Source organism: Phyllobates terribilis, unplaced genomic scaffold (assembly GCF_046119375.1).
Source record: "Phyllobates terribilis strain yellow unplaced genomic scaffold, ASM4611937v1 Scaffold_5__5_contigs__length_657084704, whole genome shotgun sequence".
Taxonomy (NCBI): domain Eukaryota; kingdom Metazoa; phylum Chordata; class Amphibia; order Anura; family Dendrobatidae; genus Phyllobates; species Phyllobates terribilis.
Genome location: NW_027362765.1, coordinates 285,789,291 through 285,804,654, shown reverse-complemented (window position 1 = coordinate 285,804,654; position 15,364 = coordinate 285,789,291). Strand labels below are relative to the sequence as shown.

Below are 15,364 nucleotides of genomic sequence, written 5' to 3'. Positions count from 1 at the left end.
AAAAGTGGCGTAAAAAATAAACATAGTGCGCAGCAATATAAAAATGACATTGCTGTGCAGGTGTTCAGTCTTTTGTTATTTATCTTAACCGCTTCAAGGTTTATATTTGAAATAACAGGGAAAAGATGCTGCCAGTGAGGCCACTTCAGGAAAATGACCAGTGGCTTTGACTAGGAAAACCTCAGTGACTCTCCCTGCAATCTTGAAGACTTTCTGTGCACATGTCCTAACTGTAGCTGATTGCCCTCTCCCAAATAAATACACATGGATGCTTAGTTAGGCTTCCTTCACTCTTTCTGATATTGCCGGTATCGTAAAAACAGTATTGGTGCTATCCGTGTCTATATGTACCATACATGTGGCATCCGTGTGCTGTCCATATGCACCATCAGTGTGACACGTACTGGAATAGAACGCAGAACAGAAATGACAGACATTTAGGGGTTAGATGTGCAAAGATATAGAATAGATAATACTTTCGCAAGCTACTGTGTCTATGTGCTTAAATATATTTGTAATCCGATTTGTGTGTGATGCATCAGCACTAAATAGTCTAAGTTGGTGCAGAGAAGTGAGAAAAATGTAGGCATAAATTAAATTTATGGGATCAAATAACTAAAAATTGACATGTGCATATGTATTCACCCCTTTTGTGATGAAGCCCCTAAAAGTTTCCGGTGCAAGCAATTATCTTCATAAGTCACATGCTTAGTGAAAGGAAGTCCACCTGTGTGCAATAAGTGTCACATGGTCGGTCAGTATATACACACCTTTTTTGAAAGGCCACAGAGGCTGCAACACCATTAAGCAAAAGGCACCACTAACCAAGCAACACCATGAAGACCGAGGAGATCCCCAAACAAATCAGGGACAGAGTTGTTGAGAAGTACAAGTCAGGGTTGGGTTATAAAAAAATATTCCAATCTCTAATGATCCCCTGGAGCACCATCAAATCCATTATCATCAAATGGAAACAACATGGTACCACAAACCTGCTAAGAGAGTTCCGCCCACCAAAGCTCTCAGCCTGGGCAAGGAGGGCATTAATCAGAGAGGCAGCACAGAGACCAAAGGTAACCCTGAAGGAGCTGTAGAGCTCCCAAGCAGAGACTGGAGTGTCTGTTCATACGACCACAATAAGCCGTACAATCCATAGAGGTGGCCTTTATGAAAGAGTGGGCAGAAAAAAGCCTTTACTTACGCACAAAAACTGTAAGCTTTGTTTTGAGTTAACCAAAAGACATGTGAGACTCCCCAAATGTGTGGCGAAAGGTGCTGTGGTCAGATGAGATCAAAATTGAACTTTTTGGCCACCAAAATAAACGCTATGACTGGCGCCAAACCAACACAACTCATCACCCCAAGAACACCAGGGAGCAGGGACAGGGAAAATGGTCCAAGTCGAGGGGAAGATGGATCGTGCGAAATACAAGGATAGTCTTGAGCAAAATCTGTTTCAGTCTGTCAGTGATTTGGGACTGGGACAGAGCTTCATCTTCCAACAAGACAATGTCCCAAAGCATACTGCTAAAGAAACACTTGAGTGGTTTAAGGGAAAACCTGTAAATGTTTTGGAGTGGCCCAGTCAAAACCCAGACCTTAATCCAATTGAGAATCTCTGATCAGACTTGAAGATTGCTGTTCACCAGAGTAAACCATCTAGCTTGAAGGAGCTGGAACAGTTTTGCCTTGAAGAATGGGCAAAAATCCCAGTGGCAAGATGTGGAAAGGTAATAGAGACTTATTCAAAGCGACTTGCAGCTGTAATTGTAGGCTCTACAAAGTACTGACTTTAGGGGGGTGAGTAGTTATGCACACTGAAGGTTACAGTTATTTTGTCGTAATTGTTATTTGCTTCACAAAAAAAAGAAAGCCAAATGTTCACAGTTGTAGGCATGTTATGTACATGCACTGATGCAAACCCTCAAAAAAAAAGAGTGAAATTCCAGGTTATGAGGTAGCAAAACAAAAAATACCAAGGGGGTGAATAGTTTTGCAAGTCAATGTAGATAGGTACATAGAAAGATGTCTGTGAGATACATAATTAGTGCCGTGTGTGTGTAGTTTACTGTACATGTATTTAGCTAAAAAATAAATGAAAAAAAATGGTATGGGGTCCCTCCTATTTTTAACAACCAGCTAAGGGAAAGCAGACAGCTGTGAGCTGGTCTTATTATGCTGGGAAGGGCCTAATAACCATGGAGCTTCCCATCCTATTAATCTAAGCTCACAGTTGTCTGCTTATCCTTTACTGGTCATTTAAAAGGGAGGACCTTAAAAGAAATTATGTGGTGTCCCCCCTATTAGAGATTTGCCCCTTTCCAATCTAATAAGGCCAGCACTCAGCCGCCTCAGAAATGCGCATTCATTAGATGCACCAGTTCTTGCAGTTAGCCTCTGCTCTTCCCGATTGCCCTGGTGTAGTGGCAATTGGGGTAATGGGATTGTGTGGTTGATGTCAGCTGCTGACGTGGACAACAAGCCCTGAGGTAAGTAATGGAGAGGTGTCTGTCAGACACCCCTATTACTAACCCCATAGTCAAACACAGAAAAGTCCTTTATTTGTAAAAATCACTCCCCGACAATTTCCCTCTTTCACCAATTTATTAAAAAAACATAATCCCCAGTGGTCCGCTGTAGTCCAAATGGAGGTCCCATGATGATCCTCGTATTCTTCGTCCAGCTTATGGAGCCCCGTTTAGAGAACAAAACTCCAGAAACTGGAGCAGCAGCCACTGATGGTTCTCATACTGCACTACGCGAGAACCCTGCTGCTGTGAAGAGCAGTGTCTGCTTAGCCTTTGCTGGTTATTAAAAAAGGGAGGACCCAACGTCATTTTTTTAGGGTCCTCTTTTTAAATAACCAGTAAAGTCTAAGCAAACAGCTGTAAGCTGATATTAATAGCCTGGGAAGATCCATGGTTACTGGGCCCTTCACAGCATAATAAGACCAGCTCACAGCTGTCTGCTCTCCCTTAGCTGGTTGTTAAAAAAAAGGGTGGACCCCACACCATTTTTTTAAAATTTATTTATTTCTATTCTGAATGCTATTCCGGTATGTGTCACATGGACTTCACATTGATGACACACTTTATGTCATCCTTGTGCAAATGTGTGGGACACATTGACATCCGTGCTGCTGTTACACGGACATACAATCCATGTGAACACACGGACATGTGCATGTGTAAGGGTCTCCAGTACTTGTGAAAACTGTCACCACATGTACTGGAGACACTGACATGTGAAGGGGGCCTTAAGCTGAGCATGCATGTGTATGGACGAGTTAAGAAGAATAGCAGTCTTTGCCTTTTATACAATTAATTTCATTGGTATCTAGCTCTATTAAAAGATGCTGTCTGCATTCAAATAGCTGCAGGTTTCTTCACAAGTTATGCCTGAAATTAAACAGGGGTGAGCTGCAATAGCAGACACAGTCAATGAAGAACCAAAAATTGGCAGCCTCCGAGATATTAAAGTGAAGGGTGGTTTATTTAGTCACTCAAATGTCTATTATTTCAGACTAAACTCATGGGTCCTTCCTGGCGACACAGCCATTGAATAAATGTAATACTGTTTTTGGAAAAAAAAAATCAAAACCTCTTTGTTTTTGCTCTCTGCATTCCCTTAACATGTTATTAAATATATCTGCTTTGTCCTCACAGTGCTGGGAGACGTCGGTGGGGCAAGAATTTTACAAGTTGTCCATGTTTAACTTTCTTAAACTACTAGTAGAGTGTTTGTTTCTACAATTGCCTCGCAGGTAAATACAGGGCATCTTGAATGTTTTTGTTGTATTCTGCTTTAGAATATTTATTTAGAACCTGTTAACTGATTCATACTGCCTGAACTATAGGGGGCATGAATTACAGACCAACTTCTACAGTTCAAAGAGCCGCTAAGGATGAGATAACTTGTCCAAGAGGTACCTATGTACAGTGGTGTGAAAAAGTGTTTTCCCCCTTCCTGATTTCTTATTCTTTTGTTTGTCACACTTAAATGTTTCAGATCACAAAACAAATTTAAATATTAGACAAAGATAACACAACTAAACAAAAAATTCAGTTTTTAAATGAAGGTCTTTATTATCAAGGGGAAAAGAAATCCAAACCTACATGGCCCTGTGTGAAAAAGTGAGACCCATCAATCTAGCATAGCCTTGGAGGAGAAACCAGCATGAACACCACTCTAGGACTAGTCACCCTGTCCTATCCGCTCTTTCAACTAGGTTTTTTTTCTGAAACACTGCGTTTCAGAGTAAAACATACATGTAATTAAGGGCTGTTCTCTGATTCATGCATCTTGTGGTTCAGGTAGCATAAATCATCTGACAGGTGCCCTTTAATCTTAGGACCTTGTATGGTTGTATGCATATACCTACTGGGTTTATGACATGGTTAGATATGTGTTTAATGCCAAATGCTGTTTACTAGTTCCAACCATCTCTTTATACTTTCCTTTTTATTTGCCAGTTTCCTATTTTCCCGATACCAGTGCTGGGTGATCCGTTGGCTTGGAAAGGAAAAATTTCAACTATCCCAAAATGTGTTGGATGCAGTGTATGGTCAGACTTTGGTATGGGGAGGGATGTTCTATGCCCCATTACTACCACTGCTCAACTTCATCTTCGTCTTCATCACCTTCTATATTAAAAAGGTCAGAAGGCAAAACCTTGGTCACTTGTACAAATATTATTATATTACCTTGCACTTTATGCAATATTCAAGGTGAGATTCTCATAGAAAATCCACAAGACAAAGACTATGTTCACAAGTAGAAATCCACAGCAGATTTCACCTTAGTGCATCACAAAGAATTGCATGAAATCCATGCTAAAAATCCCCATAAGGCCTCATTCAGTCATCTGTTTGCTCACTTACGCAAAAAAAAAGGTCCGAGTGTCATCAGTGTTTTGGATCTGAGTTTCATCAGTATTTGGTCATTGTCAGTTTTTACCATCAGTGTGTCATCAGTGATTTTCACGCATGTATAAATAAATTACAAAGATTCTCCCATAATTTGCAATGTTAAACACACAGATAGGACACAGACTAAACATTGATGCCATCCATGAGCCATCCATGATTTTCACTGACCCATAGATTTGTACTTTTCATCCATGATGCCGGTAGAAAATGGACATGTCTCCATGATTTTTGCACTAACTTGGTCAATGAAAAAACATGGACATGTGAACATTCCCATAGACTATAATCGGTACATGTTCTATCAGATAGAAACACGTATGTCTGAATGAGGCTTAAGAACGTGTATGCTACAGATTTGAAAATCCATAGTTTACTTTGATTTTCATGCAGAATTTTTTTTCTCTACACATGGGTGAAGTTTTGAAAACCCTTTCATGTGGACTGTAAATTGCTGTGGATTTGCAGTATGTAATCTGCATCAGAAATCCTGGACACAAAATAAGTAATTTTATTCTGCAGATTTTTTTCTGCAGCTTGTGGATGAGATGTTGTAAAGCCTTACCCACTTTTCGTCTAGTGTAGGCCTGTTTCACGGTTGGTTAAAATGGTCCATGTTGTTTTCAGTGCGCTGGACCCATTTTTCTAGTATGAAGAAAAAAATGTCATAGCTTCTCCAACCCATTAAACAGCACAATATGGATAGCACACAGGTGACATTCATGTGCTAACCTTTTTTTTGGCTTGTTTTGGCAAGTTGGATTCCAAACACAGATCAGAGTAGGATATCGGTCTGCAATAAAAAAAAAAAGAACTTGTGAAAAGTTGGGTTGATTGTAATGAGTTGGTGAACGGTCTTTAAAAATAATGGATAGCCTGTACACGTACCAAATAAAATGATCTTATACCGCAGATTTTGTGCCTGCAAATCCAGCTGGAGAATCTTTAGCATATCTGCCACTTGTGAATATATCCTTAACGTTTCAGTGTATTAAAGGGGTGAACAATTGGGGGTTGCATAAAATCTTGAAGAGTAAAGACAGGGTTTTTGAGAATATTAATGTATCTCACATATTGCACTGTTCATTTCATTTTCTTAGTTTTCGTTGATCCATCTGTGTGATGTCTCCAAAAAATTGTTTCAAGAATCAACCCTGAGAATCCAGTTTTACTTTGTCCTGCTCTTGGGCCTATTGACTGTTTTCTTTCCCTTATCTTACCTGTTGACAAAGTAAGTGAGCAGAGAAAACCTAGATAGCTCCTGTAGATGGTGGAGACTCCTCTTCACTTCTCCTGAGCATGAGTGATGATTGATTGCATATTACCTACTGGTTCTGAGAATAAGGCCTCATTCACAAGTCTGTTTTTCTCACGTACGAGAAAAACTGACCCATTATTTGGATCAGACTTTGATCAGTATTTGATTAGAGTGTGGTATGAGTAACATCAGTTTTTTCTCGTACGTTGCAAAAAAAAAAAAGGTTCTCCAGCTTCTACTTTCCGGCCGTCCATCAGAATACCATGGATAGCATTTGTACGAGAAAATCAGTCACATGCACGAGCCTTACATTGATAGAAATAGTAGCTAAAATGATGTAAGACATTTTATATACTACTTATTTAAATATTATTTAATTCTTTTCTCAAATACATATCATTAGTGAATCAGATGATTTCTCTCAGTATTATGCGGATGCTAGTTTTACTTTGAACTCTTTCTTAAATAATTCACCGTTTTTTATAGTTAAGTAAATTAACCAATTTTTATAGTTAAGTAAATTAACCAATGTACAGTGAATACGCAAAATGTAAAGTTTTATCATTTTAAACCAGACGCCTAAATGTAATATGATGAAAAATAGAAAATTAGAAGGACCCATAGAAAGGCATTCCAGCGCGAAACCGCCGTAGTCCTGCATCGCTCTCCCCCGCACTCCTCCTTACACCGCCACTCCTGTATGTCTATACCACAATAAAAATCGCTGTTTCTGCAAGCCTATGGTGAGTGCCACCTTTCTTCTAATTTTCTATTTTTCATTGTATGCATATGAACTCTCGGTGAAGAACCGCGGACCAAAGGCTGCTCATTATTTCATATTTAATCTGAGGATATTCTAACCCTGGATCGAGGAGGTCTAGTGCCAGCTTCATTATAGACAATTTTCACTGAGTGTGTGTACTATTTCTCTCTGTATGGGTGCATTCTGACATTCATGCAAATCGATCTGAGATAGGAACACAATGTACGGACTGGCTGCAGGTCTCCTGACCCGAGCATTATAGCTTCATAGAAATATGAAGCCCTCTCTCTGCTCCTATCGGCACAACGCAATTGCAGTTGCGTTTTGCCGATGGTCCCCATGGTGACCCTGGGCCGAAAGATGCCGCAGGGTCACCTGGGTACAGAGCAAGAACTGACACGCCTCCTACCTGTGAGTGATTCACAGATCTAAAAAACCCCCCGCAGCACTAAGCAGAGGGGGACATGACTTTGGGAGGGGTGGACCTTTAACGCCTGCAGCTTTGTTTGTATAGCTGTGCAGACTTTAAGCAAGAGTGATTCTGCTTTAAGATGAAGGATCGCAGTATTGTTTGTTGTCTTACTGTGAGGAGGGTGGGTCTCATTTTAACTAATAAAAGATGTAAAACCTCATGGTGGTGAAGAGGCTTGGCTTTGGTGGCCAGCCTCAAAGATGTTGTAAATGTAACGTCAATCAGGGGCGGGCAGGGTGGTTAAGCACAGGAGTGAGGATAATAGGGTCATTGATGCCCTGAAAGTTTACTGGCTCTGCTTGAATGGCAAGCCAGTGCGTGCCGTCCCTTTATGGCTGTCTGTCCTGGTGCTGTATGTCAGACAGCTGGTGATATCACAGTACTGGTGAATCACAATATACTAGCACTTCACCTGACTCCTAATGTGATTGTTTTAATAGATTTAAATAAAAGCTGTGTCCATTTTGACAACCAAAATAATGGGTTTCGTGTATTTATTCCAGTATCGAGATTTACTGTAGTTATGGTTGTTTTAAGATGGAGTGGGGGTCCGTCCAATATCCAAAAGTCATGCCTTGCAATGCTTTTGCATTGCAGAGTATTAGATCAGCGATCAGAGAAGGGAAAGTTGATGTCCCATCCTCGGACATGGAAAAAAAGTAAAACAATTTTTTAAAAAATTTTAAAAATATAGAACAAAATCACAAAATAAAGAACAAAAAAAATGAAAACATATTGATCCAATAAATACATATATTCATGTAAAAAAAGAAATAAATAAAGTGCACATATTTGGCATCACCACGTCTGGAAAGACCCGATCTATAAAATTGTCACACTAGTTAATGCTTTCAGTGAACATCGTAAAAAAATAAAATAAAAAACATGAGAAAAGAACTATGTCTTTTCAGCAAACAGCTGAACAAAAAGTGGATTAAAACGCAATCAAAAAGTTGAATATAAATAAAAATGGTATAGCTGAAAACATCATCTTGTTCCGCAAAACCTAAGCCACCATACAGCTCCATCAGCAGAAAAATAAAAAAGTTATAGGCAAAACATAAAAAAAAAAATTAAATGTGGTATCGCTGTAAATCGTACTAACCTGAATAATAAAGCCTTATCACTTTTACCACACGGTGAACGGCATAAAAAAAAATCCTGAATTGCTGGTTATTGTTCATTCTGCCTCCCAAAAATCAGAATAGAAAGTGATCAAATATTGTTATGTGCCCAAAAATGATACCAATAAAAGCGTCAACTCATCCCGCAAAACACAAGCCCTCACATGACTTTGTCGGCAGAAATATAGAAAAATACAGCGATGCAAAAACTTTGGCAAAAAAAGTCTTTTAGCGAGTGACAGTAGCGAAACATAAAAAAAAATATAAATCTGGAATTACTGTAATCGCACCGACCCAAAGGATAAAGTTGTGTTATCACTTATTCCGAACAAGAAGTGGCGTAAAAAAATAAATGAAAACCAATTCTTGACCTGCTGTTGATTTGTTCATTCTGCCTAACAAAGATCGCCGCTCAGCTCACATTTATCCTGCTCTTTACCCTGAGCGCTTACACCGGGATTTCCCTGTAAATCTCTGAATCAGACAGAAGATTCCCTATAATAAGGCAGATGGAGACACTGTGGACTATGTCTGGCCTATGATCTGGTGTCCGTCTTTTTAAGTGTGTATAAAAGCGCTGTCGACTGCAGTTTTGTTCACAGAGTCCAGAGTACTTCTGCTGCCTCATTATAGTGAATTGATCCCTTGGGGGTTTCATCTAAATCACATCATTCGGAGATTTATATGGAAGCAGCAATGTAAGTGCTCAGCGTAGAGCGCTGGATAAATGTGATTCAACATTTTATGTAGCATGTTCCCAATAAAAGCTTCAACTCAATCCACAAAAAGCAAATCCCCATTCAGGTCTGTCATTCGTCAATGTAAATAGAAGGAACTTGTATGTTACTGGTGGTACAAAGGCTCTGGAAAAGCAAAATGGCTCCTCACCCTCCACCAAAAGAAATTCAGCGAATTCTGCGCTCCTCCTTTCTGAGCCCCACAGTGTGCCTAAACCACACTTAGCATCCACATGTTTGGCATCTCTCTAGTGATGAGAGCCCACTCAATTTATGAAGTCTATGTCTCCAGAAGCATGAGCTGGGCACTAAAACGCACTTCGCACTACAGTATCAGATTTGCAATTTTCACTCAGCAACATCCACTCCTGTTTGTTTTTAATAAATACCCATGGACTCAAAATCGTCACAATATCTTTAGATAACTTCCCACAGGGGTGTAATTTCCTAAATGGTGTCATTTAAGGGGGGATTCTGCTCTTCTGGCACTTAGGGGCTCTGTATATGGAGTCTGCAAACTATTCTACGTTAATTTGCTTTCCAAGAGTCAAATAGCGCGCCTTCCCTCCTAAGTCTCGCTGTGTGCCTAAGGCTATGTGCCCACGATGCAGAAATGCTCTGGATTTTTCCTGAGCGTTTCTGCATCTCCCTGGCAGAAAAAACGCATGCGGATTTTACATGCGTTTTTCCTGCCAGGGACAAGCGGAAGTGAAGCGTTTTTGCATGCATTTCCGCATGCGGGTTGTCAAGCGCTTTCCAAGCGATTTTAGCATCACTTGGAAAGTGCTTGACAACTTGGTCACACTATATAAATCCATGCAACCGGCATGGATTTATATAGTGTGACCATAAAAGAATAGTACCCGGGTTTGGAGAAGAGGAGGCTCTCCTCCAGACCCGGGTACTATAGTACCTGTAAAAAAAGAATAAAATAAAAAATATACATTATACTTACCTTCTGATGGCCCCCGGTGTCCTTATCCGATGCGTCTTGGCTTGCCGGCAGCTCACGGTGGACGAAAAAGGACCTGCCATGACGTCATTTAGTCATGTGACGGGTCATGCGACCGCCAACATCAGCGGGCCATCAGAAGGTAAGTATAATGTATATTTTTTATTTTATTCTTTTTTTTACAGGTACTATGGTACCTGGGTCCGGAGGAGAGTCTCCTCTTCTCCAAACCCGGGTACCATCCGCACATTGAAACGCATGGAATCCGCATCTGCAGACGCAGTGATGCAGATGTCATGCGATTCAATGCAAGTCAATGGCGGCAAAAACACCGTGATTCCGCAAAATAATTGGTAGTGCTGCGGATTTTTCCTCAATGATAATCTGCAGCGGAAATTTCCGCAGCATGTGCACAGCACATGCGGATTATCATTGGGGAACATGGCAGGCCTTCTACCAAACGTTTTTTAAGCGTTTCTGCAGCGGAAATATGATCACTGCACCTCTAGATGATGAATTCATTGAGAGGTGTAGTTTTTAAAATAAGGTCACTTATTGGGGGTTCTGGGGTTCTGGGACCTCAGGGGCTCTGTCAATGAGACATGGCACCCTCAAACCATTGAAGCAAAAACTGCTCTAAAATATGGTGCTTATTCCCTTCTGAGCTTTGCACTGGACCTCAAAAGTAGTTTTCGACCACATATGGGGTATTGGTGCCCTCAGGGGAAATTGTGTAACAAATTGTACCATTCATTTTCTCCTATTATCCCTTTTAAAAATTGAAAGCTTGGTCCAAAGCAACATTTTAGTGGAAGAATGGTAATTTTCAATCGACTCAGCCCAATGTTATACAATTTTGTGAATTGCCTGAGGGTTAAAAATGCTCGCTACTCCCGTAGATTAATTTTTCAAGAGGTGTAGTTTCCAAAATGGGGTAACTTGTGGGAGTTTCTACTGTTTTGGCATGTCAGCGGCTCTTCAAATGTGACATGGCATCCGCAATCTATTTCAGCCAAAATTGTGCTCCAAAATTAATTTCCCTTCTGAGCCCTGCCATGTGCCCAAACAGTAGTTTTCCAGTTTTCCACCACATATGAGGTATCAGTGAACTCAAGAAAAATTTCACAAATTTTACAGTCCATTTTCTCCGCTTACCCTTGTGAAAATGAAAAATTTGGGGCTGAAGAAACATTTTTGCGGGAAAATCTATTTTTTCATTGTCACTGCTCAACGTTATAAAATTCTGTGAAGCACTTGTGGGTTCAAAGTGCTCATCACACCTCTAGATAAGTTCTTTAGGGGTGTTGTTTCCAAAATTGGGTCACTTGTGGTGGGTTTCCTCTCTTTAGACACATCAGGGGCTCTGCAAATGCGACATTGGGTCTGCTATCTATTCCAGACAATTTTTCACTCCAAAAGTCAAATGGTGCTCCTTCCGTTCCGAGCCCTGCCGTGCACCCAAACAGTCGTTTTCCACCACATAAGGGGTATCGGCATACTCACTAGAAATTGCACAATAAATTGTATGGTCCATTTTCTCCTGTTGCTCTTGTGTAAATGAAATATTTGGAGCTAAAGCAACATTATTGAATGTGGTTTTGAGTACTTTGAGGGGGGCAGTTTTTAAAATTGTGTCACTTTTGAATATTTTCTATAACATAGGCCCCTCAAAGTCACTTGAAACGTGATGTGGTCCCTAAAAAAATGGTTTTGTAAATTTTGTTGGAAAATTGTGAAATTGCTGATAAATTTGTAAACCTTCTAACTTCCAAAAAAAAGTATGCTTCAAAAATGATGCTGATGTAAAGTAGACCTACAGGAAATGTTATTTATAAATTATTTTGTTCTGCTTGACTAACTGGTTTCAGGATATAAAAATTTACATTTTGAAAATTGCTGACATTTTCATAAATAAATGTAAAATAATTCAACCTACATTTACCACTACCGTAAAGAACAACGTGTCACTAAAAAACAGTCTCAGAACCACAGGGATTTGTTGAAGCGTTCCGGAGTTATTACCACATAAAGTAAAGAGAGGAGAGAACAAGGCGCAATGGGTGACTCAGTATTGCAATTGTTAGAGGGGTGTGAGGATGGCTACTAACCTTATGAAGTTGTGCACCTCTGCACAACCCCAGTGTAAAGCTCCACAAGCTCCGCTCTGTTGGTGGCTGTCATCTATTTCCAGCGGCGTTCACAGATCCTGATCTCTCGGTGGTGGATCACGTGGTCAGGTTAGTTGCATGTAACGCCGAGATGGACGCCCAGCTTCACCAACACCCCCGGCAGCGTTCCGGAGGGGTTAGGGCAGCGCAGCTTGGAAAACCAGGGTAGTGATTCTAATTAAATTCCTCCCACAGGTGAAAGAACAATAAGTTAAAGGCAGCTCTACCGCACCCCAACAGGGGGAAAGGGACAATAAATGGATATGAATAGCGGTACCAGAGCGCCAATAACAGGGCAAAAATATTAAAAGGACTGATTTATTAATATACACACAACGCGTTTCGGTGGACACAGCCACCTTCATCACCTGATGAAGGTGGCTGTGTCCACCGAAACGCGTTGTGTGTATATTAATAAATCAGTCCTTTTAATATTTTTGCCCTGTTATTGGCGCTCTGGTACCGCTATTCATATCCATTTATTACCACATAAAGTGACACTGTCAGAATTGTAAAATTATTTCTGGTCAGGAAGATGAAAACAGGCTGGGGGTGAAGAATGTTTTTCTCTAAAACACTGTAGTGTATCAAAGTCAAACATACAGTGGGTACAGAAAGTATTCAGACCCCTTTAAATTTTTCACTCTTTGCTTCATTGCAGCTGTTAGGCGCCAGGCACTTGCTGGATCAGAAATGGGTTCTGAGTCATCAGTGGATTCTGTGGTCTCCCATTCTGGTTCAGCCAGGGCTGATGCTGCACAGCATCATCGTTGGTCCCAACGCCTAGCCAATGCACGAGAGGTACAAGTGGTATCTCGTGTATTTGTGCCTAGCAACATGAAGCACAGGTTGCGGAGAGAGACTAGGCCACTGCAGCCTAAGTCTAAAATGCATTGCACTGAGCATGTCCGTGACCTGGCGGATCATGATTGGTGGTTTGGCACCCACCTGACCCGGTGACCTGGCACCGCCTGATTGGTCACGGGTGTCGTCACCAATGGTGCGACAGTGGGGCAGGGCTTAATCTTTAAAAGGCCCGCCCACAAACATGGCGGCACGCTCAGATCATTTGAGCTAGCTGTTTGTGGTGTGTGCACGCTTACTCCGGGCTCAAAGAGCCATAGCTTTAGCTAGGCAGGTAGAGGCCGGGCTCAAAGAGCCATAGCTTTAGCTAGGCAGGTAGCTTCGCCTCGCTGACTAGCTCTAACCAGGGGGTTCGCCTTTCACCCCGAGCCGCCTGCGAGCTAAATAGAGCGGGTTTGCTCAGTCCGGTAGCACGCCGGCTGAGTGCTCGAATACCCGGCGGGAATCACCCGCACGCTAGCGCCGTCTCCTATAGCGTAGTGCCTGTACCGCAGACAGGGCTACTGCTCATAGTCCGGTCACACATCTCCTTGCGGTTCTTGGAGAATAGTGTGAACCGCTTTAGCGCCAATCCCCATAGCGTAGCGCCTGTATCAAAGACAGGGCTACTGCTGTTCCCACGGTCGCACGTCTCCCTGTGGTTCTTGGAGATTGTGCGAACCGTCTTACCCTTCCGTGTGCTTTAACACGAAGGGCTAAGGTTTTTGTTAGGTGCGTCGCCGGTCGCTCTCCCTCCGTGCAGTCAACGGAGATAGAGCTTACCGCTATACCCTGTCCGGTGTGAAGTTAACACGGAAGGGTTATCTTTAGTTGGTTGTCTTCCCTTCTCACCCGGGAAGAGTTCGGCAGCAGTCCACCAGGCTGCATCGCGGACCCCGGGGTCGGTTGTGTTCCTATTTAATAAAGTGTTTGCAACCGTCCCCCTAACAGCAGCCATCTGTTAAATTTTAAAAAGTTCATTTTTATTTTCATTAAAGTACACTCTGCACCCCATCTTGACTGAAAAAAAAAAAGCAATGTAGAAATTTTTGCAAATTTATTAAAAAAGAGAAACTGAAATATCACATGGTCATAAGTATCATAGGTATTCAGAACCTTTGCTCAGTATTGAGTAGAAGCACCCTTTTGAGATAGTACAGGCATGAGTCTTCTTGGGAATGATGCAACAAGTTTTTCACACCTGGATTTGGGGATCCTCTGCCATTCTTCCTTGCCGATCCTCTCCAGCTCCGTCAGGTTGGATGGTGAACATTGGTGGACAGCCATTTTCAGGTCTCAATTGGGTTTAGGTCAGGGCTCTGGCTGGGCCAGTCAAGAATGGTCACAGAGTTGTTCTGAAAACACTCTTTTGTTATTTTAGCTGTGTGCATAGAGTCATTGTCTTGTTGGAAGGTGAACCTTTGGCCAAGTCTGAGGTCCAGAGCACTCTGGAAGAGGTTTTCATCCAGGATATCTCTGTACTTGGCCTGTCGTCATGTCCCTGCAGCTGAAAAACACCCCCATAGCATGATGCCGCCACCACCATGTTTCACTGTTGGGATTGTATTGGGCAGGTGATGAGCAGTGCCTGGTTTTCTCCACACATACCGCTTAGAATTATCACCAAAAAGTTCTATCTTCATCTCATCAGACCAGAGAATCTTATTTCTCATAGTCTGGGAGTCCTTCATGTGTTTTTGAGCAAACTCTATGCAGGCTTTCATATGTCTTGCACTGAGGAGAGGCTTCCGTCGGGCCACTCTGCCATAAAAGCCCGACTGGTGGAGGGCTGCAGTGATAGTTGACTTTGTGGAACTTTCTCCCATTTCCTTACTGCATCTCTGGAGCTCAGTCACAGTGATCTTGGGGTTCTTCTTTACCTCTCTCACCAAGGCTCTTCTTCCACTATTGCTCAGTTTGGCTGGACGGCCAGGTCTAGGAAAACTTCTGGTGGTCCTAAATTCTTCCACTTAAGGATTATGGAGGACACTGTGCTCTTAGGAACCTTGAGTAATGCAGAATTTTTTTTGTAACCTTGGCCAGATCTGTGCCTTGCCACAATTCTGTCTCTGAGCTCCTTGGGTAGTTCCTTTGAGCTCATTATTCTCATTTGGTCTGACAT

General features: G+C 41.8%; 1 protein-coding gene across 2 annotated transcripts in view; it reads left to right on the top strand.

The window, feature by feature from the left end:
* Positions 1 to 15,364, top strand: part of LOC141272958 (transmembrane channel-like protein 8) — a 39,455-nt gene that overhangs the window by 15,701 nt on the left and 8,390 nt on the right. For both annotated transcript variants that reach the window (XM_073684187.1, XM_073684188.1), the window contains 3 exons: positions 3,666 to 3,763; positions 4,473 to 4,656; positions 6,026 to 6,156. In XM_073684187.1, coding sequence (XP_073540288.1) covers positions 3,666 to 3,763; positions 4,473 to 4,656; positions 6,026 to 6,156 — 413 coding nt within the window. The remainder of the gene's footprint in view (positions 1 to 3,665; positions 3,764 to 4,472; positions 4,657 to 6,025; positions 6,157 to 15,364) is intronic.